Source organism: Poecile atricapillus, chromosome 13, assembly GCF_030490865.1.
Source record: "Poecile atricapillus isolate bPoeAtr1 chromosome 13, bPoeAtr1.hap1, whole genome shotgun sequence".
Classification (NCBI taxonomy): Eukaryota; Metazoa; Chordata; class Aves; order Passeriformes; family Paridae; genus Poecile; species Poecile atricapillus.
The window spans coordinates 18,256,720-18,281,581 of NC_081261.1; the positions used below are offsets into that span (position 1 = coordinate 18,256,720).

The 24,862-nt window shown below is 42.6% G+C and overlaps 1 protein-coding gene across 5 annotated transcripts in view; it reads right to left on the minus strand.

Moving 5' to 3' along the window:
• Positions 1 to 24,862, minus strand: part of KCNIP1 (potassium voltage-gated channel interacting protein 1) — a 234,084-nt gene that overhangs the window by 102,213 nt on the left and 107,009 nt on the right. Inside the window, exon 3 of one of the 5 annotated variants that reach the window (XM_058848941.1) lies at positions 22,007 to 22,018. The exons of 3 other annotated variants lie outside the window; for them this stretch is intronic. In XM_058848941.1, coding sequence (XP_058704924.1) covers positions 22,007 to 22,018 — 12 coding nt within the window. Of the gene's footprint in view, positions 1 to 22,006; positions 22,019 to 23,459; positions 23,489 to 24,862 lie in introns of all 5 variants that reach the window. One more of the 5 variants, XM_058848939.1, reaches the window with a different exon arrangement.

Here is a 24,862-nt window from a genome sequence, read left to right on the forward strand (position 1 = left end):
GAGTGGATAGAAACTATTGGATTGTGTTGGAACAAGAAACCAGGGGCCAATCCCTTCCATGCTTTCATAGGCCTGAGGGACTATTGGGAGGATCCGGCAAGAACTAATAGAGATTGGGAAGCTCCCGATGGAATTTACTGGATATGCGGAAAAAAAGCATACAGTGAATTACCTCGGAAGTGGAAAGGGTCATGCACACTCGGATTAATTCGGCCATTTTTCTTTACACTACCAAAAGGTGAAAGCAAGTCTTTAGGTGCTCCCCTCTTTGAAACTCTAGCTCGACAAAAGAGGGATCTAAAAAAGATATTACCAATGGCAGGAGGGAGCCAGAAATGGAAAGAGGAGGAATGGCCTGCCGAGAGAATCATACAATATTATGGTCCAGCCACCTGGGCAAATGATGGCAGTTGGGGTTATAGAACCCCCATTTACCTCCTCAATCGGCTCATCAGACTGCAAGCGGTAATGGAAGTAGTTTCAAATCACACTTCAGAAGCCCTGGAACTCCTAGCAAGACAACATTCCCAAATGAGAGCCTTTGTTTACCAAAACAGATTAGCTCTCGACTACTTGCTAGCTGAGGAGGGAGGAGTGTGCGGAAGATTTAATGAATCAGAGTGTTGCATGGAGATAGATGATTATGGCAAAACTATAAAGGGACTAGCTGCGGAAATCAAGAAAGTGGCACATGTGCCAGTTCAAAAATGGAATTCTATTCTACAAGCCTCCTGGTGGGACCAAATTTTTGGGCAGGGGGTTTGGTGGAAAAAGCTAGTATTCTTTGTAGGATGTTCAATTGCCGGAATCATCTTTTTGCCTTGTTTGATTCCTTGCCTGATTAGGTTAATACAATCTGTGGTGCAAGGAATGCAAATTGCCGCCCTCCCAATAGACCCAGAAAAGGCACAAGATAAAACAGCCCTTCTCTCTAAATTAATGATTTTAGAAGAAGAGAAAGAGAGTGATAAGGCATTAAAAGCCTTAGAAAAATTTGAAAGCGAACACATGTTGTCAACTGAAATTAATGATTGGGTAACAGAAGAAGGAAAGGGTGAAAAAGAGTAAGAAAGAAATACTTTCCTTCAAAAGAAAATTAATGTTAAAATAACGAATTTTTAAATGTAATAAATTATTAGGTGGGGGACTGTAATAAATTATTGTTGTATTAAAAATTCGAAGTATATCAACAGGACAAATGTGTTTTGCAAGAACATAAAAATATAAAATGTATAAAAGCTTCTCCTCAGAGCAGGACGGGGCTTTCTCCAAAAAGTCGCTGATTGCCAGCAACGCCCAGATAATGAACTCAGGCAGGCCCATCAACTCGAACAAACAGACAGGACACGGACCATCAGAAGGACAATGGAGCTGGCTCGGGAAATTATCTACCTCCGGACCCGAGCAACGCCCTGCAGATTCCAGTGAGAAAAGAAACTGATCGGCGAAAAAAGACAAGCTCCAAAAGATAGACTTCGCCAGACCTGAACATCTCGGTGTTGAAAAGGCAATCAGGAGAGACAAAAGGGAAAGCCCGGCCGAGATACCCATCGGCACCAGCCCGGATTCCACCACCCTGCCATGAAAAACCTAACATTGCAACACATACAGAATCTCCTTTACATATGAGGAGATTCTGCCCGGACACTAGTTAATGTCATTATTCTATGCCAGGAAATCCATTCACTGGACAATCAAGGACACTTGGTGAATGGAACCTGCTTGGAATTTTGGCCTGAGGACTTAAAAATCCTATAAAACCCCAATCCTGAGGACGCTCAGACGTGGATTTGGGAGACCTATACCTCTGGTGTAGACCCTGTCCACCCAGCGCTGCGCTGATCTTTTTATTGTGGGTTTTTTATCGCTGTTTCACTTGTTATTGTTTATTAATAAATTTCTCTTTGATTTTATCCCGAAATTGCCTTTGCATTTATAACATTGTGAAAATTGTGGTTTCTTCTGTAGGCTCAGAAGTTTGAACACATCTTTCTCTGAAAGAATTGTAAAAATTGTAGTAAATTAATTTGGAGATTTAATTAATTTGTCTACATGAAGTTTTGTTCAGAATGGCTCCAGTTTGGAGGGGACCGCACCCCTCTGCTTTTTGTATGTTTTGTTGTAAAAAGCCAGAATTGGCAAATTTCAGTTATGAAGCCAATGCTGCAAGTCATACCTTGTAGGGAACACCCCCACCAGTCTGTGGTTTGTTGTAGCCTTAAAGCAAATTCTGTAACTGCAACCTTGTAAAAATAGTGTCCTATGGAAGGCCTGAGTATTTGTCATGCACTTCCTCTGTGGAAGTTATAGGAAAACTTTAAAGGAAAGTATTTTGTTTCTTTCCTTAACCCAGCCTCCTGTTTGAATGGCCCTGAAGAGGGGAGCCAAGGCAAATTCCATGATTGTATTCAAGTAATAGATCTGCAAACTAAAGCAAAGAATGATTTGCGAGACATTCCATGGCCTGAGGGGGAAAACGTGTTTATTGATGGGTCTTCAAGGGTGATAGAAGGAAGACGCAGAGCTGTATGGTCTTGTGAGTGCCTGTGAATTATATTGAGACAAGACAGTAAATGTTTTTACTGATTCTAAATATGCATATGGTGTGATACATGCATTTGGGAAACTGTGGGGAGAGGTTTATTAACCTGCAGAAGAAAAACGTTAGCTCATGAGAATTTAATCTCCCCCCTGTTGGAGGTGGTGAATTTGCCAAAAGAAGTAGCAATGATGCACATTAAAAGGCACCAGGCAGGGTGCTCAAAAGAGGCAAGGAGAAGCAGACTGGTTGATGAAGAAGCGAAAAGCTGCATTGTTGCTGGAAGTTTCTAGGATATTTCCCTTGCTCCCATAGCTGTCCCCTTGCCAGAAAAGTTGTCTTTTCCACTAGAGGACCTTGAGATAGTTGTGGAGAGTGGGGCAGAGGGAAAAAGAGGTGGTTAGTTTGCAAGGGACAGTGAGCGGATGCTGAGAGTTCTGACATCGCAGTTGCTAAAGCAGCTTCATGGGGGAGGTGCCGAGGCTACCGAGGGATAGCAGAGACCTTCCTCAAAATGTATGCTGCTGTGGGTCTTTTTGTTCTGGCAAAATGAGCTGTTGATGGTTGTTTGATTTGTGCTAAGACAAATAACAAAGTTACAAAGAAACTGGACAGGGTGTGGGGGGAGGCCTTGAGCTGTACCCCCCTTCCAAAGACGCCAAGTGAGTTTTACTGAGATGCCCCGAGTGGGGAGATTTAAATATCTTTTGGTAATAGTATGTCAGTTAACAGGATGGCCAGAAGCCTTCCCTGCTGTTTCAGCAACCACAGGGTCAGTTATTAAAGTATTTTTGGAACAAATAATTTCAAGATATGGGATGGTGGAAGCAATAGACACAGATAGAAGAATTCTCATTTTACTGGAAAAATTCTTAAAGGAGTAATGACTGCTTTAGGGATACAATGGAACCTCCACACTCCCTGGCATCCCCAAAGCTCAGGCCAGGTTGAAAGGATGAATGGAGAGATAAAAAAAACATCTTCTGAAGCTAGTGATAGAAACGAAAATGCCATGGCTGCGTCTCTTACCACTGGCTTTAGCAAGAAAAAGGGCCAGACCCAGGGAAGATATTCAACTATCTCCTTTTGAATTGATGTTTGGAATTCCTTATCCTTGTAATTCTCAGCCTGGGGCGGGGGTAGAGATAAGTGATGTATATCTAAAACAGTATGTGGCTCGGATACTGTCTCTTGTGAAATCTCTTCGACAGGAAGCTCAGCTGACACAGACCCTGCCTTTAGACTTTGCTGTGCATAATATCCAACCAGGAGACTGGATCCTAGTTAAAGAGTGGAAAGAAGCACCCCTAGTGGCTAAGTGGCGTGGACCTTTCCAGGTGTTGCTGACCACAGAAACAGCCATCAAGACAGCTGAACACAGGTGGACACATCACACTCGAGTCAAAGTCTCTAAAGCTCCAGAGATTTGGACATCTCAGGTGGAGGAGAAGGATGGGAAGCCGCGACTGAGACTCCGCAGGAGTGGACTGGAGCAGTAGCTGTGCGTCGACATCGGGGGAAGCCCTGAGTGCCTACCCACAGACTGACTGCTGAAATAGTCTGTATGAACATCCCTACTCTCAAATCTCCAGACACTGGGAGCCAATCCAGGCTGTCATTGCTTTCTTTATGCTAAGCTGTTTCTGTGCTTTCACTTGCCACAGGTGGTGTAGAAGACAATGTGAAATTGAAAATTAGAAATTAGATTATAACACTATTAGAATGTTTCTCTTAATAATTTTACCTTTATATTTTCAGTTAAGTTGGGGTCTAAAGTGGGAAAATAATTTTTTTTCTTTAGGAGAACAAGTAGCAAAGACCTTTAACCTTAGAAACTGTTGGGTCTGCGGAGAGCCAGGGGGATCTGAAAGCTGGCCACGGGTGGCCAGCCCGGTCGAGCCTAAATGGTGGGTTAACACCCTCAGTGAAGTCCATAATGGAACAGGATTTTGGGACAAAGAAGGAAGTCTATGGCAGCTTCATTCTTCTGAAAGAGGCATTTATTACTTAAACAGAACAGGAAGCACATATGTGAGAAAGAGCGTTTGTGACTGGACCCCCAACTGCCCTCCTTATGACTGTTCCAGATATCAAGGCAGATGGAATCAAACGCATGTTAAGCTCACTAATGGTAGCTGGGTAAGGTGTTCCTTCCATAATTACCAAAAAGATTTTGAAGGCTGTAAAGCAGTGGGGAAAGATAAATTTTTTGACCCTTTATTTTTAAGCTGCCCCTGGGATAATTCCACAAGTCCGACACATGTTGTCCAAGACTATCAGTGGAAATGGCAACACCGGAATGGAACTCGTACCCTTTTCAGTAAGTTCTGGTCCAGATCTAATAAAACAGATCTGGAATGTGATTGCAAGTGGAAACCTCATGTAGGAGCTTGGAAATGTAAATATTGTGATTCTTATGGCGAGGCAACTATTGTTGGTGGACCACTAGGCCCTGGAAGCAAGCTGTATTTTGACCCACCAGTTGATGATGAAAATTGGAAAGGTCCCTTCGCTAACGGGACCTGGGCTCTAAAGGAGAATTACTGGATTTGTGGCCAAAATGCTTACCACAGGCTACCCCCAAACTATGTTTGAGATATGTTATGTGGGGTATATTAGACCATTGTTCTTTCTGCTACCACAAGTTCAAAGAAATCAGTTAGGAATCAAAGTATATGATGATCTAATTAGAGAAAAGCGGTCCATTGATACATCCCTGGTTGGAAAGAGCACCCAAAAGTGGGGAAAAAATGAATGGCCACCTGAATGAATCATACAACACTATGGACCAGCTACCTGGAACCCAAATGAATTAATATCAAGTGCCAGAGAACCCATTTATAATCTAAATCGGATAATTAGGTTGCAAGCTGTCTTTGAAATAATAATCAACCAGACAGCTACAGCTCTTGACCTTCTTGCTGACCAGTCTACTCAGATGAGAAATGCAATATTTCAACATCGGATGGTATTAGACTATTTATTAGCAGAAGAAGGGGGGGGAGGTGTGGAAAATTTAATGACTCAAACAGCTGTTTGCAAATAGATGACAATGGAAAGGTGGTAAAACAAATAACAAAAAGAATAAGAAAGTTAGCCCATCTACTGGTCCAAACATGGAAAAGATGGGAATGAGATATGTTTTCATAGTTACCTGGTGGCCTATAAGTCAAACAAAGGCTTTTTTTCCTCTTACGTATTGTAGCAACTCTAATCTTTTTACCATGCATGATCCCTTGCTTAATACAACTCATTCAACATGTGATCAAAGGAATGCAGGTAGTAGCCGTGCCTACTGACCCAGAGATGGCTACAAAAGGGCAGAGTGATGCCACTGCAAATAATTGCAAGGCCAAAAAAAAAAAAAAAAAGACCCAAGAAAAAGAAATTAAGTCAATGATAACTAAAGTTTGTAAAGACAATTATTAACAAAAATTAACAGAGGAGGGATTGAGAGGAATGACGGGTTTGTCTTTACAAACAAGCTGTGGGTCTGCTGATAAGATGCAGCTATCAGTGAGAGACAACAGAAACAATGGGATGGATTCCACTAAAAGATCAAAGAGGCACTGAAAGAGTACCATGAATACCACAAAAGTTAAGAATTAAGAAGGGATTATGCATTGGGGGTTGGGGGGGGAAGGTATCGCTGCCGGTATCAGGCGTTCTGGGAAGCCTGTACCTCTCAAGTACCTCAGCCTATGGGGAAAGAGAGAAGGGACAAGCGGCCGGGAATTAGGATAAAAGGAGGCTGTGCCCTCCAAAAATTTGAGAGACCCCAGGGGAATGCCCCATGGCCTCTCCCTTTATTGGAATAAAGAAAAAAGACTCCTCTGTCTCCTTTTTGGACATAAACCTCTGGTGTTTGTGGATTAATTTTCCTGACAGGTGGGCAGTCCCGGTGCTCCTGCAGGGCTCTGAGGAACACTCAGCTGGAACAGCAGGGATGAGCTGAGATCCCGGGCCGGTGGCTGAGGTGTATCAGCAGCTCCGTGGTGGTGGCTGGCACTGCCACACGTCCCAGCAAGGCAGGGGATGCGAGGCCACCAATGAAGAGGGAAGGAGGAGAAGAAGCTGCAGCTCCATCTGGGTGATGGCGAAATTCCCTTCTCCCCACTGCAACAGCTCTGCTTCCCAAGTGTCCTTCCCTGAAGCTGAAGAAGCCTCCAAACTGTCCCCACCCTCCCCTTTTCCTGCCCCCTTCCCCCCTGGGCCCGGCCAAACTCTTTGTGTTTTCACAAGCACCCACCAAGTACCCGCAGTCAAGTTTCCCCGCAACTAATGGGTAAAAATTCCACAGGTGAGCCAGAACTAAAAGGAGGACACCTAAGCCCAACACCAGTTTAAACCTATTTTAAAGCCCTTCACTCATCTGGAAAGTCCTAGACCAAAGATACTCTTCCCTTCTTTGTCAGATAGTCTCAAGCAGACCAGGCTTGGCAGAGTGAGTCCCACGGTCAGAGCACCAGCCCTGACTATGACATCATTGCTCTAACCATTTGTTGACCTACCAGATTTGTCTGGCTATTCCACACTGGCTTTAGTCAGGTGAAGGTGATACTCATTTATGTCTGTATTTCACACAGACATTGATCTTCTGAGATGGAAAAAACCCTCCCATTACAGCTGATGCAGAAAGGAAACACCTGTCAGCATGACTTTATGAAAGGCAGGTCATGCTAGACCAACCTTATCTCCTGTGACATGGGGACCCACTCAGTGGATGAGGTAATGGCCGAGGATGTTGTCTACCTGGGCGCAGTCTTCAAGTCTCAAGAGGAAATGGCCTCAAGTTGCACCAGAGAAGGCTTAGATTGGATATTGGTAAAAATTTCTCCATTAAAAGGGTGGTAAAGCATTGGAACCAGCTGACCAGCGCAGGGGTGGAGTCACAATCCCTGGAGGGATTTATGGCCTTGGTAGTGCTGGCAGAATGGCTGGACTTGATGATCTTAAAGTTATTTTATAACCTAAATGACTTTATGATTCTATCCAACCACACAAGATGAATTTTACCTGGGGTTTTCCAAAGTACTCCATGTAGTGACAGTGAGTTTGTGATCCTCCTTTGTGAACTGCCCTGTGGACAGCCAGGTTGGAATAAGAACTGTTGCCAAAACAATTCTGTAATGCTGCGAATGGTTTTACAAGTAACACACATACTGAGCTAAATTAATTTCTGCTGTACCTAACCTGTAGTTAAGGAATGTTGTTTACTGGACTGAGAATAGTTTGTTTATTGGATCTATAAAATATTGTTACTTAAACAGTCCAGTGAGTTCCTCTGACTTGAGTTCTCTTTCTTCTAAAAGGTTTTCTTTCTAACTGGAGTTATTGATCGCTTTGACTTTAGACAGGAAATCATCACTGTTTTAGGAATCACCAAAATGGTCTTCAGTCCCAAGACATTATTCCCTGACATGCCACTGACTTCTCTTTTTTTGAGATAAGAATGTTGTTAAATTATTGTCGGATAAAAAGCACTTTAATGTATTTTACATTTGTCATTTTGATCTGAAATTTCAAAGTGAGTATGTGTATATTTTCAAAGCGTTTCAAACACTTGCTACTACACTGTTGAAAAATAGCTTTCCTTTTGGGAGGAGCTCTCCTTATCCATGGAGGAAAAGACCATCAGGGCAAAGTAGCCATCTCCAGCTCCAACATGCTAGGTTCACTTCCTTAAACTTGTGACAGCAGAGCGGGTTACAGAAGTTCCTAGGTTGATGTTCGATTCCCATTGGTGTCTGCCCCTTTACATCTGACTTCAGCTGTCAGGTGTACCAAAAGATCAGAAGTAGCTGGTAAAATCTGAAATTTTTCCCACCAATGCTGCAACATTAAATTTCTGTTCACCACATAAATACAAAATAATCTCTCTTGAAATTGTATCATGGTACCTCTAACTCACACCTTACTGCCCAGGGTTGCAGCCACAGCAGCCTGCTCTTGAAGGGAACATGTTATTTACTCTTCTTCAACCCTGACCTGGAACAGAAGCTACATTTAAGAGTAACACAACCAGCCACTACTAAACCTTGTGCTCTGTTTCCAAGCCTTGGAATGCAGTAGCTCCTCCAAAGCATTATCTCTCTCTAAATATAGATATAGACAGATACAGATCAGATATAGATACCTGTAACTCACATCTTGTCAAATACTGCAATGCCTTGGTATTATAAGGGGTGAAAGCTACTAATGTCAGCACCACGTAGCATAGTGTCCAAGATTGTCTGTGGATGCCCTGGTGTGCTGCCAGGTTGCAGGACACAGCTGCTTGGATTTGATTATGATGCATTTTGGGTAGTGCCTGGAAACCTGACAGAGTCCAGTTCCCCATTGTGCCAGGACTGAAAGGACAAAGGAGGGAAACACCTCTCGCACATGGAAAGCACAGAGCCTTCCAGCAGGGTCTGCCTGTTTTTAAGACAACATATTTTCAGTAATCTCACTGAAGAGTTTTGCTCTAACTTAACCAAACACAACTATTTGAATTCATGGTATTTGCACTGAAAACATCCCACTTGAAAAATGTGTGATTGAGGCACTAATGAAGTGCCCTCTTGAGCTGCAGCCTAATTTATGGAGAACAAGAATCCATGAAGAATAGCTTAGCTTTCAAAAAAAACTTCAAGACCTCAAGAGTAATTTCAAATTTGCAGAGCAATTTAAGAAAATGTTATTTTCAAGATTTGACTGCCTCAGCAAGACATCACAGTATCAACACTAAGCAACACAAAGGCTCAGAGGCTCATAATGAACCCAGGTTCTGTAGCAGTCTGGCTGGTGCTATCTCTTCTTGCATTGATGACCAGTATTGGCCAGGCCTGTATAGTTCAAAGAACAGCAATAATGATGATTTTTTAAAAGACCTGTCCTAGCAAGATTATTTAACAATTTACAGATTTTCTCAGAATCAGCAAATTGACAGTAATTTTCCAATCTCCACATTACATCCTCCAGACCTTTGGATGTTGATATGAGAGAATTCTTTTTGATTTATCTTAAAGCAGAAGCTTTTTTCTTGTGTGGTACAATGAAACAAGTTATACATTAACAGCAAGTGCCCTGGAGTTAAAATAACATCATGATACCTCTAATGTGATGCTGATGTCTTGAGGCAAAATAAACCCAGCAAGAAAATACACATAAAAGAAATTTCACTTACTTTTATAAAAAATGAAGGATTTTAATGGGACATTTTGTAGGCAGCAAAAACTTCATGAAAAGAAGAAAAAACTTGGTTTCATCTAAATGCCACAAAACCTGTTCTCACTACCCAACTGCTTTGACCAAATCTGCTATCGTATTTTTTTTAATTACTATCCTCACTTCATTTACCATCTCAGTAAATAAATCCAAATTCAAGTCAGCAATTTAAAAAATGAAGTGTGTCATAATATGCCACCTCCATTAACAGACAGCTGTAAAATCCAGGCTAAACTTTAGCTTTCCTACAAGAACAAAAAATGCCCAGTGTAGTTCAGACACAGATAACACTAGACAGCACTCTTCATACTTACCTTTTTCTATGTATGCATTATTTTAAGTCTACCTGTTAGCAAACAGTTCCTTTTCATAAGCTCTGGATTTATAACCCTCAACAGAGGCTGAATGAACCAAAGTCAAGACCCCATTAACCTCCCATTTCAAGTTCCTCAGGTTTACACAGTAAACCTCAGTAACCACAATTTGTTTTCATCTCTTAATCAGGTGATACAAATTCAAGAGCAATTTCCACTTGTGCTGTGGCATGGGGTTGTAAACATTTATGGGGATGTGAAGAACTGGCCATCAAGAACACTAATGTGCAGATTCTTACACCATTTCCCCCTTGTTGAGGCATCTCTGACAACTCCCTGGCAAAGCCAGGCTGGAGGAATAGACAGGGTGGGTGGTTTGTTTGGAGCAGGAAGTTTGAAACTAAACCACATTTTTTCCAAAATATCAAATGTAATTTCTTACACTGAAAAGGGCAGTAGGCTCCTGGGGAGGGAGGGACAGAGGTTAAGACCTAACCTTGGGTCCCCTCAACTCAGCAGCTTCAATGAGACATTTGCAGCAACATTAATCAACATGAAATAATGAGGCTATGAGAGGCATCATGTGATTTCTTTATTTCCTCTTAATTATAATTTAAATGTCAGGAAATTGACAAGGGTTTGAGCAAGTGGAATTGTTGCTTCAACAGCAATTAACCTCAGGCAGAGAAATGTGCTTAATCCCAAAAGAAAGAAACTAAGGTGCCCTGTAACAGCAAGGCAATTCTAATCATTCTGCCAGTGGCTGACAGCAAATGGGCTGGTGCTGAAGCCCAACGCTCCTTCCCAAACACGTGTCCCCACTCCCCAGCCAGAAGGAGGCCCTACCACAAGGTCACTTTTAGCAAATGCTAGGCTTTTGGGAAAGGAAGGCAAGATCCATATATAACAGGAGCTGATATTACCAGGTTGAGATGCACAAGCATGTTCCTGCAGCAGGACACAGCAGTGGTCTTGCTGGGAAGGAAGAAGCAGGGAAAGTGCTCCCAGAGGTGGCACAGGGTATTTCTCTGATTCCTGGTCCTGTGCAGCTGAAGCACGAGGCCAAACAGAGGCCTTATCCCTAAAATATTAGACTGGAGATGTCTCACCCCAGTGGCAGGGAGAACATGAGGGAGGCATAGCCTGGGCAGTGAGAACAAAACTCATGGTCTGGATTATTCCCAGGTCTTGACTCTCATCCCTGTGACTGCATGGGACCATTAAATCAATATGAAGCTGTGCTTCTTAAAACATGGGATATCCTGACAGCATGGCCTGAGACCAGCACTGCTCCTTGGACAGCTGTTGTCATACTGCCTCCTTTTCTCACTCACAGCACATCATACTTCCTAAGCAATGTATATGTCTTACAAAACCTGTTATTTTGACCTTATAGATGCCAGGACACAGTTGTAGTAAGCCTACATCCACTCACTTGGCCGCCTTCAGAAAAAACAAAAAATTCCTAAAGTACAGGGGTCAGATTTCATACAGTATCCCAGGCTTTTGGGAGAAAGGACTAGGCAGTACTGATTGGTATCATATGAAAAATACAGAAAGCATCTCCAAAAACTAAGAGGTTAAGCCTCTCCCAATGCACTACAACTTAGTGTATCAGAGTATGCCTTGTGCTTTATGCTCCTTGATCCTGTTATGGCTCTCCTGTTATTTTACAGTCATGAAATAAAATGCTTATTTAAATGTGAAATTTCATCTCCCTTATAGCAGAAACTTATAGAAAATGAGGCTTGCAGGGCTGATTAAATTTGAGCTATTAAACAGTCACAGATTTAGTGATGATGGACTAGCATGTACTTTCATTAAAGAAACAGAAATTTCAATAAGTCTTACTTGTTAAAGATGTGAGATAATGACCTTTTTATTTAATTATATTTTTAACATATTTTTATATAATTGTTTGCTTAAGGTCCAGCAGTGAGATGCCTAAGAGCGAAGTAGAAATTTTCTACGTGAAATTACTTACATTGCTTGTATTTTGAGTTTTGAGGTAGAAGACTTTAAAGAATCCAAGAAATTAACCACTGAACATCTGTCTGTCTATTCTCTGTTAGCTAACTGCAGCAAAAAATACCCAAAATGATTACTGACAGGTGAATAACTTGATGGTAAACTTCAGTGCAGAATCACCTACAGACACTGGAAATTGAAGAGTGTCAGAATAAATCCAAGTGATCTGGCCCCTTCCACAGGGGCAGATCCTTCTCTGCATCCTGAGACCCCACTCCTGTAGAACAGGGGTTTTGTCCAAATCACCATTATTCTTACATTAGAGATATGCAAAAACTGCAGCCAAGGCAGAATGTTCCCAAAAAGATAAAAAACCATGTTGAACTGGAAACTCTGCATCTTTTCATGGAGGTGATTCTTTAATGGAATAGAAAACCTGTACTGTAGATTTTCTGACCCTGGGAGCTGTATGGATATCAACTTCAGCACAATAGGTAATGTAAAGTCAACCCAAACTGGGCATGGACTAAAAGAACCACATAATTATTTCCAAGATTAGAAGTTGAGTTATGGGGCAAAGAAGGGCTCAGAGTAGTTAATAAGTGACATTTTTCAGATGAAAAAAAAGATGCATGTAATTAACACATATACATCTTTCTCACATGGAAGGGAAGACTAAAAAATACAAAGGTATAAAAATACTTTGGCACACATGTTATTTCATTAAGCTGTTCCAGTAATTTAGCCTTTTATTTTTCTGTACTTTGCAAGCATGACTGTTGTTGAAACACAGTTCCTTCCCAGGAAGGGAAAAATAATTGATTGAGAGAACTTGAGAAGAAACTAGAAATCCTGACATTTCATTTTAAATTACATGAAAATTGAGAATAGCCTAATTTATGTGTGGAAAAGCCTTACCCCTTTTAAAATATCCCCTTTCCTGGAGAAGGCAGGTCACCCTCTCAGCACCAGAAGCTCACTTTGCCAGCAACTCTGGGAATCTCGGTGTTAGCTCCCACAGTGAGACAAACCCAGTCTCCCTCCTTGCTCGGTTTCTGCTGTGTTTTGCCAGAGGAGGTCAGCAGCACCCAGCGCCACTCAAGCTTCCGACTGCATCCAAGGGGAGCGGCACAAAGGCATCTACACAACTCCCTTTGGCCAGTTTTTTCTGAAATGTTTTAGACCATTGCTGTAATATCCAGACTCATCAACACTCGGGCTGCAGGAAGCACAGCTCTGCAGCTCATGGCACGGACCATGTGGGAGGGCAGTATTTCTCACACACTTAAACACCCTTTAAAATGCTTCATTTTATTCCAGTTCTCTGTGATTTTGATCGTACCAGAGCATGGTGCTGTTGGTGAGGGGAAGCATAGGAATGTTTGAGAGGCAGAGTAGGCTGGAGCTGCTGTACATTTTTCCATGTGTATTTTCATTTCACCAGTTGAATGCAGTTAAAGAGCTGTTTGGGTTGAGCCTTACAAACCTGATTATTTTGCACCTTCAGGCATAGTCTTAAAAGTCTTTTCCATTTACCACCTACTATTCCTCCTGTTATCATATGTAGCAGAAACTGAGAATTATGAGCCACACAAGAAGACATTGTCTCTGATTTGATATGGCTCCAGCCCACCTGATGTCTGTCTTCTCCAAAAGCAGATTGAATTTCCCATGGCAAGCCATACCCACCCAAGCCAAATGCCTCTCAGAGTCCCTTAGTGTGCCAGCGCAGCCATGGCCTTCAGCTGCCCTTGCAGCTCAGGTCACTGCTGCACATGCTTAAAGATGCTTTTATCAGGGTCAGCTTTTACACAGGGCTGCAGACAGAAATGGCACAAGACTGCCTGCATGGACTAAGTAACATCTGCCACAAGAATTTAGGCTCCTGATGCCTTTGAATACTTTTCAAAATGTTTACTAAAATCTTGCCTTTAGAGCATCATCTCAGAGCTGAGATTTTCTCCATGGACAAACAATTCCCCCCATATGGCAGAAACCTCCCCATCCTGCATCCCCATGCCTGTCTGGCATAACAAAACACATCCTGCTCTGGTGCCACACGAACTCAAGAGGGACGAAGTGAATCTCTCCACCTTCCTATACTATGTTCACCATGTTAACCCCCATCCTTTGCTGATTCCCATGATGCTACTGAACACAAATTTTTAGTTATTAGACCAAAGTGCCTCTCTTTTCCCTGAAGCTCACTCTTGTTTATGCCCCTGCCAATAATAAAAATATTTTTGCTGTACATTATTTTTCCATGGAACAAAGCCATAGATGTAATCTTGTTAGAGGCAAGCAGCTGCTTTTGAAGGATACTGCTTTCTGCTGTTAAGACCAAGTGACATGCGACTTATCAACAGTTATCACCAAGCACAGGATGCCAAACTGCTGCACAGTCTTGAGGATTTTCTTTTGAGGCATTAGCCAAAGGATTAAGCAAGAGAATGCAGAGTGGGTTATTCATATGTCAGTGGAAAACCAAAATATCTGGTGGGAAGATTGCAGAATACCACTGGAACAGTAGAACAGAAAGGGTTTGACAGTTCCCTACTGACAATATGGCTGGCACTTTAGGAGGGAGAAGAGGGTGCATTTACCAAATAGAGAGTGCAAAAAAAAAACATCAGAGAAGACATCCACACAGTAGGAGATCTCAGAGCTAGATGTAAATGGCATTCCCTGTAAACTGGAAAGGAAGCCACATGGTGTATGCAGATTAGTATTTGTCAGCTTCACAATAAATGGGTTTTCAGAAGGGATTTGACTAATGAGTTAGGTAAACTCCTCTTAGCAAAAGGAGCTAACACCTAAAAAGTAAGACTTTAGTACTTTTTAAAGCACAGAATTCCTTTTACTTATTTCTTTGTAAAGCCTTTGCCATTTTTGGTGCCTGTGGTTAACAGCAAAGGCTGATTTGTCCCTGTGGAGGGATGGCTGGAAAGTGCAGCGGGCATTTCCACATTGGCTGGGCTCAGGCAGGTGAAGCTGAGGGAGCACAACACTGGGACCCACTGGGGCCATGGACCAAACCTGGAAGAGTAAGGAGGATTGCACACTCAAGTAGCCCATGAGCAGGCTCTGGGGCTGCTGCAGCTGCAGGCAGAGCCCTGGGCTCAGCCTGCCCTAGGGGGAAGGAGGGGCAGAGCTTGCCTTATAGCTGCACTGCCCAGCATTTCTCTGGACTAGAGATAATAAAGCACTGTTTATCTATCTGATTTATGAGACAGCATCATTTGTAAAGCATAAAGGGGTTGTAAACAAGGAATGTGTTTGCACCATACAGCAGCAGAGCACCATGGTCTCACAGTTCAGTTTAGTTCCTCCCATTTCTCATTTTCATTTTTTTCTTTTTTTTCTGATCCCCTGCATACAGCAAGGCTAATAGCATTATAGGCTTTTCCACTAATCTTTGATCACAACAAATAATTATGTCTAATTGTCTCCTCCTAGAACAGAGAACAGGTTCTGCTCATTTAGAGGTGGGCTATGGGCTTAGTTAGTCAGTTTTCTTTTGTAAAGGACATAGTTGATGAGGATTTCAGGGCAGGTAGAGTAACATAAGGGATCCAATTTCAGCCCTACATGTGAGTATTTCCCCAACGAGAAGATGCTCATCTGGAGCACTTTCTTTCCCTTCACACCGACAGAAATCCACGCACGTGTCTGGACACCTAATGGTGGTGTTCACTGCACCAAAGCAGTAACAAATACTAAATCACAATAGGCTGTCACTGTGGCTGGACTATCCTGGTGGATATTCCATGAAGCAGATTAACCTCAGTGCCACACTAGGTAGACTCCCAGTAGCAGGAGGTGGACTAGGTCATGCCAACAACACCTTCAGAGTCTGCAAGAGTTGGAAAAAAACTGAGCTAAGGTCTACTGAGAAAACATGACCAGGTTTCACCTGGGCAGGAGAATTCTGCAACCTGTCCCAACTTGGTAAGTTTTATCAGTGTGAGTCAGCACACGCAAGCTATTCCACCAGACACAGGAGCTTCCCTTGTCATCCACCTGCAGCCCCTGTGGTCAGCTCTGTTATGCCCAGAGCAGCAGCAGGCAGGTTACCAGAGTTTTATGGCAGATACCTTTTTCCATATTTCACAGTGATTAAAAGTTTGGCTGACTGTAAATCCTATGTCTCAAAACATCTGGACATGGACGCAACTCTCCCAGGAGCCTGAAGTGGAAAAAAAAACTTAGGATAACAAAATGTGCAGAGAGGGAAGTTCCAGCCCATTTCCTTCATCTTTTGGGACAAGAAAACTGCACTCTCTAGCGTGCATAAACTTCACATCCGAGCACTAAAACTCTGACACTCAATTTCTCTTACTCCCATTGCATATTGTTTTTCCTCCTCCTACACCTGGGGATGGGAAAGCAAAGGGCCAAGCAGATGAGGAAGGAGCATCAGTTGCTGGAAGAAGTAAACAGTGGAGTTTTATCAGCTAAAGGAGGGCAATGGCAACTAGTCAGCAGCATATAGCGGTCCATGGTGTTTTAACTGCAAACCATGGAGTGTACATGGCTGTTTTAGGAAAAAACTTTTAAAAGCTCATCTGTGAAGCTTGAACGGTGGTTCAAGATAGCTTCCTCATGAAGCAGCACCTGTATTCTTCAAATAAAAGATCAGCATAAGATTTTCTCTTTCATCACATGAAGTTAAATCCCCTTCTATGTTTAACTCTTGCATAGATCAGTATCATTTGCAGTCACAACTATGGAAAGAGTCACACCACATGACAGATCAGGAAAAACTGAGAAACTGGGGCTCCAAAAGAGACACTTCTCTAAATAAAACTCCTTTGGCAAAAAAACTGCTAAGTTCAGGAATTATCTGAATGGCAATTTTATATCTTAAACTGTGAACTATATTATCTCTTTCTTAAAAGAATAAGCACTGTGCTACTGAAATCTGGTCAGCTAATGACCCTGAAGCATGTTCCTGCTGTCCAATGTACCAACCTTGTGCTCCTCTGGTGGCTGTGAAGGCCATAACCAGGAGATAAATTTTCCACCTGCTGTCATTACTGCCTCTGCCAAGAAGGATGCCAAGCATGAGTGCAACATCCATTTTCCAACAGATATTGGATTTACACTGTCAGCTTATTTTTCATAACTCACTAATGAATAATAAGAGGAAAGGACCTTCCAGCAAGTATCAACTTTTCTCAAGATAAAGTGAACACCATATGAAACTCTGATACAGACCATCAGCTTGCAGCTAGAATTAGGGCTGGTAGGAGATCTTAGGCCACAATAAATGCAGCCCTGGGCATGGGGAGCATTCTGCAACTCTCTCTCAAACTCATGTTGATGTCAAGAGTGCCCAGAGGCTTACAAGCTTGTGAAAATCTGGGTTCAGCGCATCTCAACTAAAATCAACCAACGCCCCCCACACCAAAATCTAAGAGAGTTTACTTTAAACCTGTTTAGTAATAATTGTTACCCGTAGCTATCAGCAACCAAAGGATGATACAATCAGTATGAAACCCACTGTGAAAAGGGATGGAAAATTCAGAAAACTGAAAACTTGGTCATCTAAATTATTTACTGAAATCTGTTTCTGTTTCACTGATCTGTAGCACCCAGAGGAGAGTGGGAGGAAGGACCATCAGAGCAGGGCTGTTCCATGTCTTCAGTACACGGAGCACATGCTTAAGGATCACTCCAGGCCCACAGTGAGTGCACAGTAATTAGGGGAAGGCAGCATGTGCCTGTACTAATTGTGGTAGCCAGCTGGGCCAGAGTATTTTCCCGCTGTTCCTGGAGCCACTGGCACTGGCAGCACAGGGAAGCCTCGAGTCATATACAAAATTAAGCTCTTGATACAGGTTGCTGTTTCCAAAGACATTTAAAAATGAAGTCCCCATCAGGGTAAATGTTATTTATTTCCTCCCTTAACATGGTCAGACCTTTTTCATTAAGACATGGGCATTAATGCCATCTTGCAAACATGGCTCAGAATCCAAATATGGCTATTGTTTCAGAAAGGCTGGAAGAATATGGAACTATATTAAAAATATTTATTGGTTGTAGCAGCACAGAAGTCTCTTGCAGTCTAGCAGTGAGGGGATGCATCTTCGGTCCTGTTGTAGAATGAAAGAAACGGAGGTCCTAAAAAAAAGCCTGTATCTCTAGGTAAAATGCTGCAAAATGAAATCAAACTGTAATAGCAAATGCGAAAGAAATAACAAGGAACAACCATTCTTGATTTGCAGATAAAGATGTTTTTTGCTTGATTATCATATTTCCCATTTTGTGTCTTTTTGTCTTAACTGTCTAAAAGCCAGCAAGAGAAGTCCTGCAGCCAGGTAACCCTGCCACGAGTCCCTGCAGGCAGGAGGCTGATGGTAGCAGTGCCAGAGAGGGCAGCACCTGGGGCAGGCTGCATGGCACCAACCAGCACGGAGAGCTGGGCTGTCCCTGTCCCTGTCCCTGTCCCTGTCCCTGTCCCTGTCCCTGTCCCTGTCCCACAGCACAGAGCTGGGCTGGCTGTCCATGTCCCTGTCCCTGTCCTGCAGAGCAGATCCCGGGCACAGTGCTGCCTCCCCTCAGGCTCTGCACAGGGCAGCTGCTCCAGGAGCACAGCTGAACCTTGGCATGGCACAGAGGGTTTCCTTTCCACAGCTTTCTGCCAGCAGAAACCTCAGCCTGCCAGAGAGCTCCCTGTAGATCTCCCCAGGGCGTCACCAGTGAGCACATCCAGGACCTTAAAGAAGACCTAGCTTGTGAGCTAGCTACTGAAGCTTCACTTGCAATTACAATTTGTGCAGAAGGAGTTGAGGACTTTGTGATTTCTATTCATGGCATGTCTTAGAAGCAGCCAAATTAAAATCCTTATCATTAAGGAGCTGATAGCTCCTGTAATTGCAAGCATCTTTCTGTGTTAGCTGGAGGGAGTGGCATGACACAATGGCAAAAAGAAGTAGATCTGTTCATAAAATAGGAAAACTTCTAACCGAAGAGATTTTCCTGAACCATTCATTCCTTTAAAGAAAGTACTAATTTAAAACAAATTGCTTATATAATTTGTGCTGGCAATACAATAACATTCTTCTGAGTTAAATCTTTTTGCCATGTACTGCTCTGACTCACCTTCCTGCCAGACTTACAGTGCATTCATTCATGGCTGAAAAGAAAAATTTTATTGCTGTGGGATGAGTCACACCTCTCTACTGTCCTTTATTCTAAACCAAGTTTCCCTTTACCTTCTATCTAGTATATTTTTTAAGAGCTGATGAGTTAAACAATTGATACGTAGATCCATTTGGCCAGAATAATTTAAAGACAAATAATAAAATATATTCATCTCAGGAACTTGTCCCCCATGTTCACATCTCCGTCACTTGAGGAAGAAAATCCAGGAAGATACAGAGCTAGTGCAGGTTTAAACAGGATTGTCCACACCTTTTGAGGTCAGAAAAATAAAATGAAAAGATAGAAATATTTGCATCATGCACTAAGGGATTGGCAAGTTTTGCAGAGCTCATTTTGTGAGTGCAGTGCCAAAAAGGGGTGGATTTGCCTCTTCCTAGAGCACACAGCCAGACAGACAACCCATTTACGCTAAGCAGTGACAGCCTGGAGCCCGCAGAAGAGTGGCCGAGCCCCCAGCCAGCCTGGTGCAGCTCTACACAGAGTTTTACTCACAGACTTTGTCCAGTTCAGAGAATTCAGCTCAAGACTAAAATTAGTAAGTGGTCTGACTGGATGAGGTGACTCTTCTAGCCTTAATACTGCTCAGACAAAGGTTTAATATCAACCTCAGATCTTATTCAAGAGATTTATTCTAATATGGGGACAGTTAATGTGGCTGTGGGCTGAAACATCAAGCAGCCACCACCCAAATTTAAATACCTGCTCTTGCTTCCCATAGGGATTCATAGTAAAGAAAGTATGTTCTTAATGCCCTGGAATCTTTATACTCTATGTGAGCTCACAGCAGTGTCTGGGAAGTTACACAGACTGAACAAGAGCAAGAAGGAGAAATGCCCCAGGGTCTGCAGGCAGGAGCAGGACAAGGCCTCAGAATGGGGAGGGCATCTGGGAAGCCCCTCACCAACCTGGCATCCTCAGCAGCACCCACTGCTGGAACTCATGGAGGAAAATGAGTTATTGGAGCAGTTCTGCTGATGGAGTTCGATCTGGGAAAGCACCTGAGGCAGAAGACAAATGCAAGCTCTACCAGGAGCAGCTTGCACCCGGGAGCAGCAGGATGGCAGCTGATGGCATGTGTGACGCAAGAGAGAGCAAGCACCTCTCACTGCAGCCCTCCTTCAATCAGCCCTCCATCGAGCACTGCTAGATTAAAACACTGAAGTCATTTGAAAGATGGTCACCTTTCCTTTAAAATGTGTTGCCATTCATTAGAATTTAATACGAAATGGAGCAAAGACCCTCCTGAATTCTGTACAAGACTGGTTTACTTAACAAAGGGAAAACTAAAAATGTTTTTAGGATTAAGAAAACTGTTCTTAACAGTAAAATGTCTAATATCCGTTACAAGCATGAAGAAGAAAAAGCAGTCTGCATGAAACATAAAGAATTGTACAAAAATGGAAAAGCCATGGAAGTACAGAACAAGTGAGAGCACAGAAGAACAAGCAAGCAAAACTACAGCCATTTGTTACACACAAACCTGAATGACAGAGGACACATTTTTCAGAACAATTTGACCCATTAGAGTATTGGTAACTCTAACAGTGAGAAAAACAGCATTTCAGCTGTGTCCAACTGTACCTCACCAGGACTTTATTCCCTGTGTGTTCATTTCACTCCTTTACATGAGTATTTTCACCTTTTCCAGGAGGGACTTACATCCTGGTCCAGAGCAGGAGCAGTAGCTCAGGTCTCTGGTTCCCACAGCTGGTGCCATGCTGCAAGCAGTGCTGTCAGAAATGCTATTTCCTTAATCAGTTTTCTTTAAAGGTGGAACAGCTTTATAAAAGATGTGCATCATGCAGTATATAAAAGGGGCAGCTTGCGTGGCTAAGGCTCCCTAAGCCAAAGGTTCAACATCAACCCTGAATGTCAGGCTTATCTCAACACAATCAGCCTTACTGGAGGACAAATGCCTGGCTAATCTGAAGAACCACTGCTCATGAACAGCTTCCATGGAAAACTCACAGAAATGTGAAGAAATGGAATAATTGAAAGATTTGGTGATAAGGTACGAATTAGCCCAACCTTTAGCTGGGCTTCCCTGAAGAGAATCTGATTCCAGCAGCTACCACTGCAAACTTGGGTTTGTTGCTGTCCGGAACAGAAGTCAAATTTTTCGTTAGATTTCAGTTGCCACAGTATAGATACAGCAAAAAGGTGGTGTTTTACTGGCTGCATTTGCTTTCCCTCCCTTCCACATGTACCAGGATGATAACCATGGTGGGCAACTCTAACTGAGCCAGACGGGCAGTGACTGGCTTCCCTCAGGGCAGGAGGAAAAAAAATCTCCTTAAACCATACGCAAAGCACCTTAAATCTTGAAAAAGGCTGCTTTCCTCAGGGAATGTATTGATACAGGAAAAAAGGTCAGTGAAGACACATCAGGCAGTGCTGAGCTCCGCAGCACCCTCCTTGCAGAACACAGAAAATGGATGGATCCTTTTGGATTATCAGATTAAACATCACCTGGAAAAAACAGACTTCAGTCACAGCCTTTAATCATCCTCTTGAGCCACCATCAGTCTTTACTGCTCATTGACTGAACTTGATGTTTAGCTGATGGTGTGCTGGGTGAGCCTGTGTGTGACACAATCCTGTTTCACACATTCTTTAGAGCCACAGGGACTTGACCATAAAAACACTGTGGTTGCACTATTTGTGACACTGATGTTAAGAGACTGAATGGGGGATGAGGAAAAGGAACAAAGGAATGCATGAAAGCAAAGAAAGGTGATTCTGCCTGCAAGCTGGCATCAAAGGAGCATTTGACACTGTCTGTTACCTGTGGTGGCTTTCCCTTCATGACAAAAGAACCACCCTGCCCTGAATCATTCATTAAACCTCAAAAAAGCAAAGGAAGACTCTGCTCTAACACACACATCAAACAGGACAAAATTTCAGGCAGACTGGCTGGTAGACAGCATTTCATCCTTTCACAGTGGGTCTTCCCAACAGATTCCCATCAATGAGAAGCATCTGGAAGACCTGATCCCAGGATATGGGGTGGGGGAAGGGGGCACACACACTACCAAGTATGCAACACTGTATGTTTCAATAACTATGAAGCAAAGGCTGAGTGATGCTGAAAGCATGAATAGGGTAGGGAAAGAGAACCAAAGTTCTGTGGTTGATGATAAATCACATTTGAAACCTTTTCCAGATTCAGCACAGAGATATTTGGGAGCTGAACCTCCTACATGCACAATGGAAGAATAGGTGGTGAAAGTGTCTTTTAACTTGTCAGGAATACATGTTTCTGTGAATGAAATAAGAAATTTGTGGAATGTTCCATCTTCCATAGCTCCTCATAGCTACAGGTTAAACATAAGATTACCATTTTCAGAACAGAAGATGGGGATTCCTCTTTGCTTTACTTTGCTTTCTATGCAAAACAGATATGTTCTTGAAGAAAAAAATACATTCAGAAACATTTGCCAAATATTCCTTATTTAAATCTTGTCTAGAAAAAGAACTAACTATTTCCAATCCTATGTAGCAAACATCAGAGATAAAGCCTTCTAAACAGCCCTGCCTAGTGTCAAAAGCGTATAAGCCAAAGAAGAGAAAACACAATGTAAGTACTCTGTAGGTACTCATCCTGCCCCAGCCCGGGATTCCATCAAATATGTTTATATTTAAGCAGTCTTTTTTTGTTGTTTTTGTTTTTCTTTAATGAACATGGCATGCTGAAATGAATTAGGTGCTGCACAAAATGATGTAGCTCAAAGTGAAATTAGAAGATTATCTTGAAAGTCTATTAATGTTAATACTACATTTTTCATTGAACTCTGATAAACTTCTCTATAAATATTCCAGGCATGATTTTTACTACAGCCACATTTCCCTGCTCAATTGCTAGATTTCATTTTACCATGAATAAATAACTATCCAGTTATATCTGGATTTTTGGCAGCTCAGTGTTGTTCTAACCCGCTGGACTTGCAATTAGCTCCTAATGTTGTTTTTGTGAAGCCATATTCTTCTTCACATATCCTGAAGTCCCCAGCCATCTTCTATAATATTAAGGTTAGGGCACATTCTTATCCAAATAGCATTAAACTGCAAAAAACTGCAGCCTAAATGTTTTCCAGGAACGTCTTTGAAAAGGAAAAGTTTTGTTTAAAATATCTTGAATCAGTTATCCCAGAGGTCTTACCACCATTTCTAATTGACCCAGCCTTGGCCAGCAGCATGTCTACTTTTGGAGATGCCAGAGATTGGCTCTGCCAGACTGGAGATAGCTTTCAGCAGCTTTTTACAGAAGCCACCCCCATAGCCCAAACTTGCCCTTGCTACCAAAGCTCGGCCATGCAAACCCAATACAGGCAGGTGTAAGGAAAAGCATTATGTCAGTTAAATATGTGGAGGTTATTTGGGGTTTTTCTCAAAACCAGCCAGTAATAAATCTGCATGAATGGATTCACTTCATAGGAAAAACAACTCCAGCATCCCTCAGGGTAGTTGCTGGACAAGCCCACTGAGTCAGCAGAGAGACTGGCACAGTCACTGCTGTTTGCCATGCTGACACCCAGCAGAGGCTGTCTAGCTGCTCTCTATGTCTTTGGGCCTTGCCTGGAATCACTGTTAAGCTGTTAGACCATGTGAATTTGTAAACCCATTGACAAGCATTTAATGTTAATGAAATTTTAGTGATGACTGATTCCGGCAGATGAAGCACAGTTAGTTCATTGTGCATCTAATTTATTTAGTGCTAAATGTTTGCCCTGATTTCCTTTACAAATTGAAAAGTCAGATTTAGATTAAAAACTTTGCATATCAAATAGGACAATTCTTTGAAAAGTCAGTCAAATTTCTATGTAATGCTTGTATTTGAGTTCCTCATAAAAATCTGTTTGCATATATCCTGCCATGATGGAAGTGGAAGGTGTATACTGCTCCTGGTGCCCACTTACTCATAAAACCCACAATGAAGGCAATGAGAACTATCTCTACCAAATCATCTTAACAAATGCGGTGCCAATGAACAACTGAAAGAGATACTACACAAGACTACAGGTATGGGATGGTCCTGGCTGTGCCAGTGGATCAGAAGTAGCCCAGTTTTATCATTTCTGGTTGCTGAATTCAGAGCATCTGTGATATTCAACAGTGTGACTGCCAGAATATCCTACCTTGTCAGCAATTTATTGTATTGCACACAGTGTATTAATTGTGGTAGCCACTGGAATAAACAGACAACCTCTGTGCCAACAGGGAGACAGATAATGTCCCGTGCAGCAGTGTTGTGCCTGTGCCTGGGCCAGTGCTGCCAGAGCTGCCCTGCACAACCCCCATTCCTCAGCATGGCTCCACTGCAGCGGCAGCTCCTGACACACAACAGATGGGGGAAAACAATCTGACACAACATCTGCCAGCTGCCTTTCTCAAAGAAATTGGTCAGCATTAATATTTACCCTTTGCCCAAGAAAAACAGCCATAACACTATCCCATAGTCCTGTGATGCCCAATACTGTCCCTCCCTTCTACTGGCAAGTGTAATCCTGAGCTCAAGAGATTTTGCAATTGCATTAGTTTCTGAGCAACAGAGTAAATCCAGAGAAATAGATGGTGAAGAACCTGCCCTACTGCAGATCCCGCTGAACTGCCTGAGAAGAGTTTTCTGATTTGTCGTACCTGTACCTGCGTGTGCCAGGGACCAGTG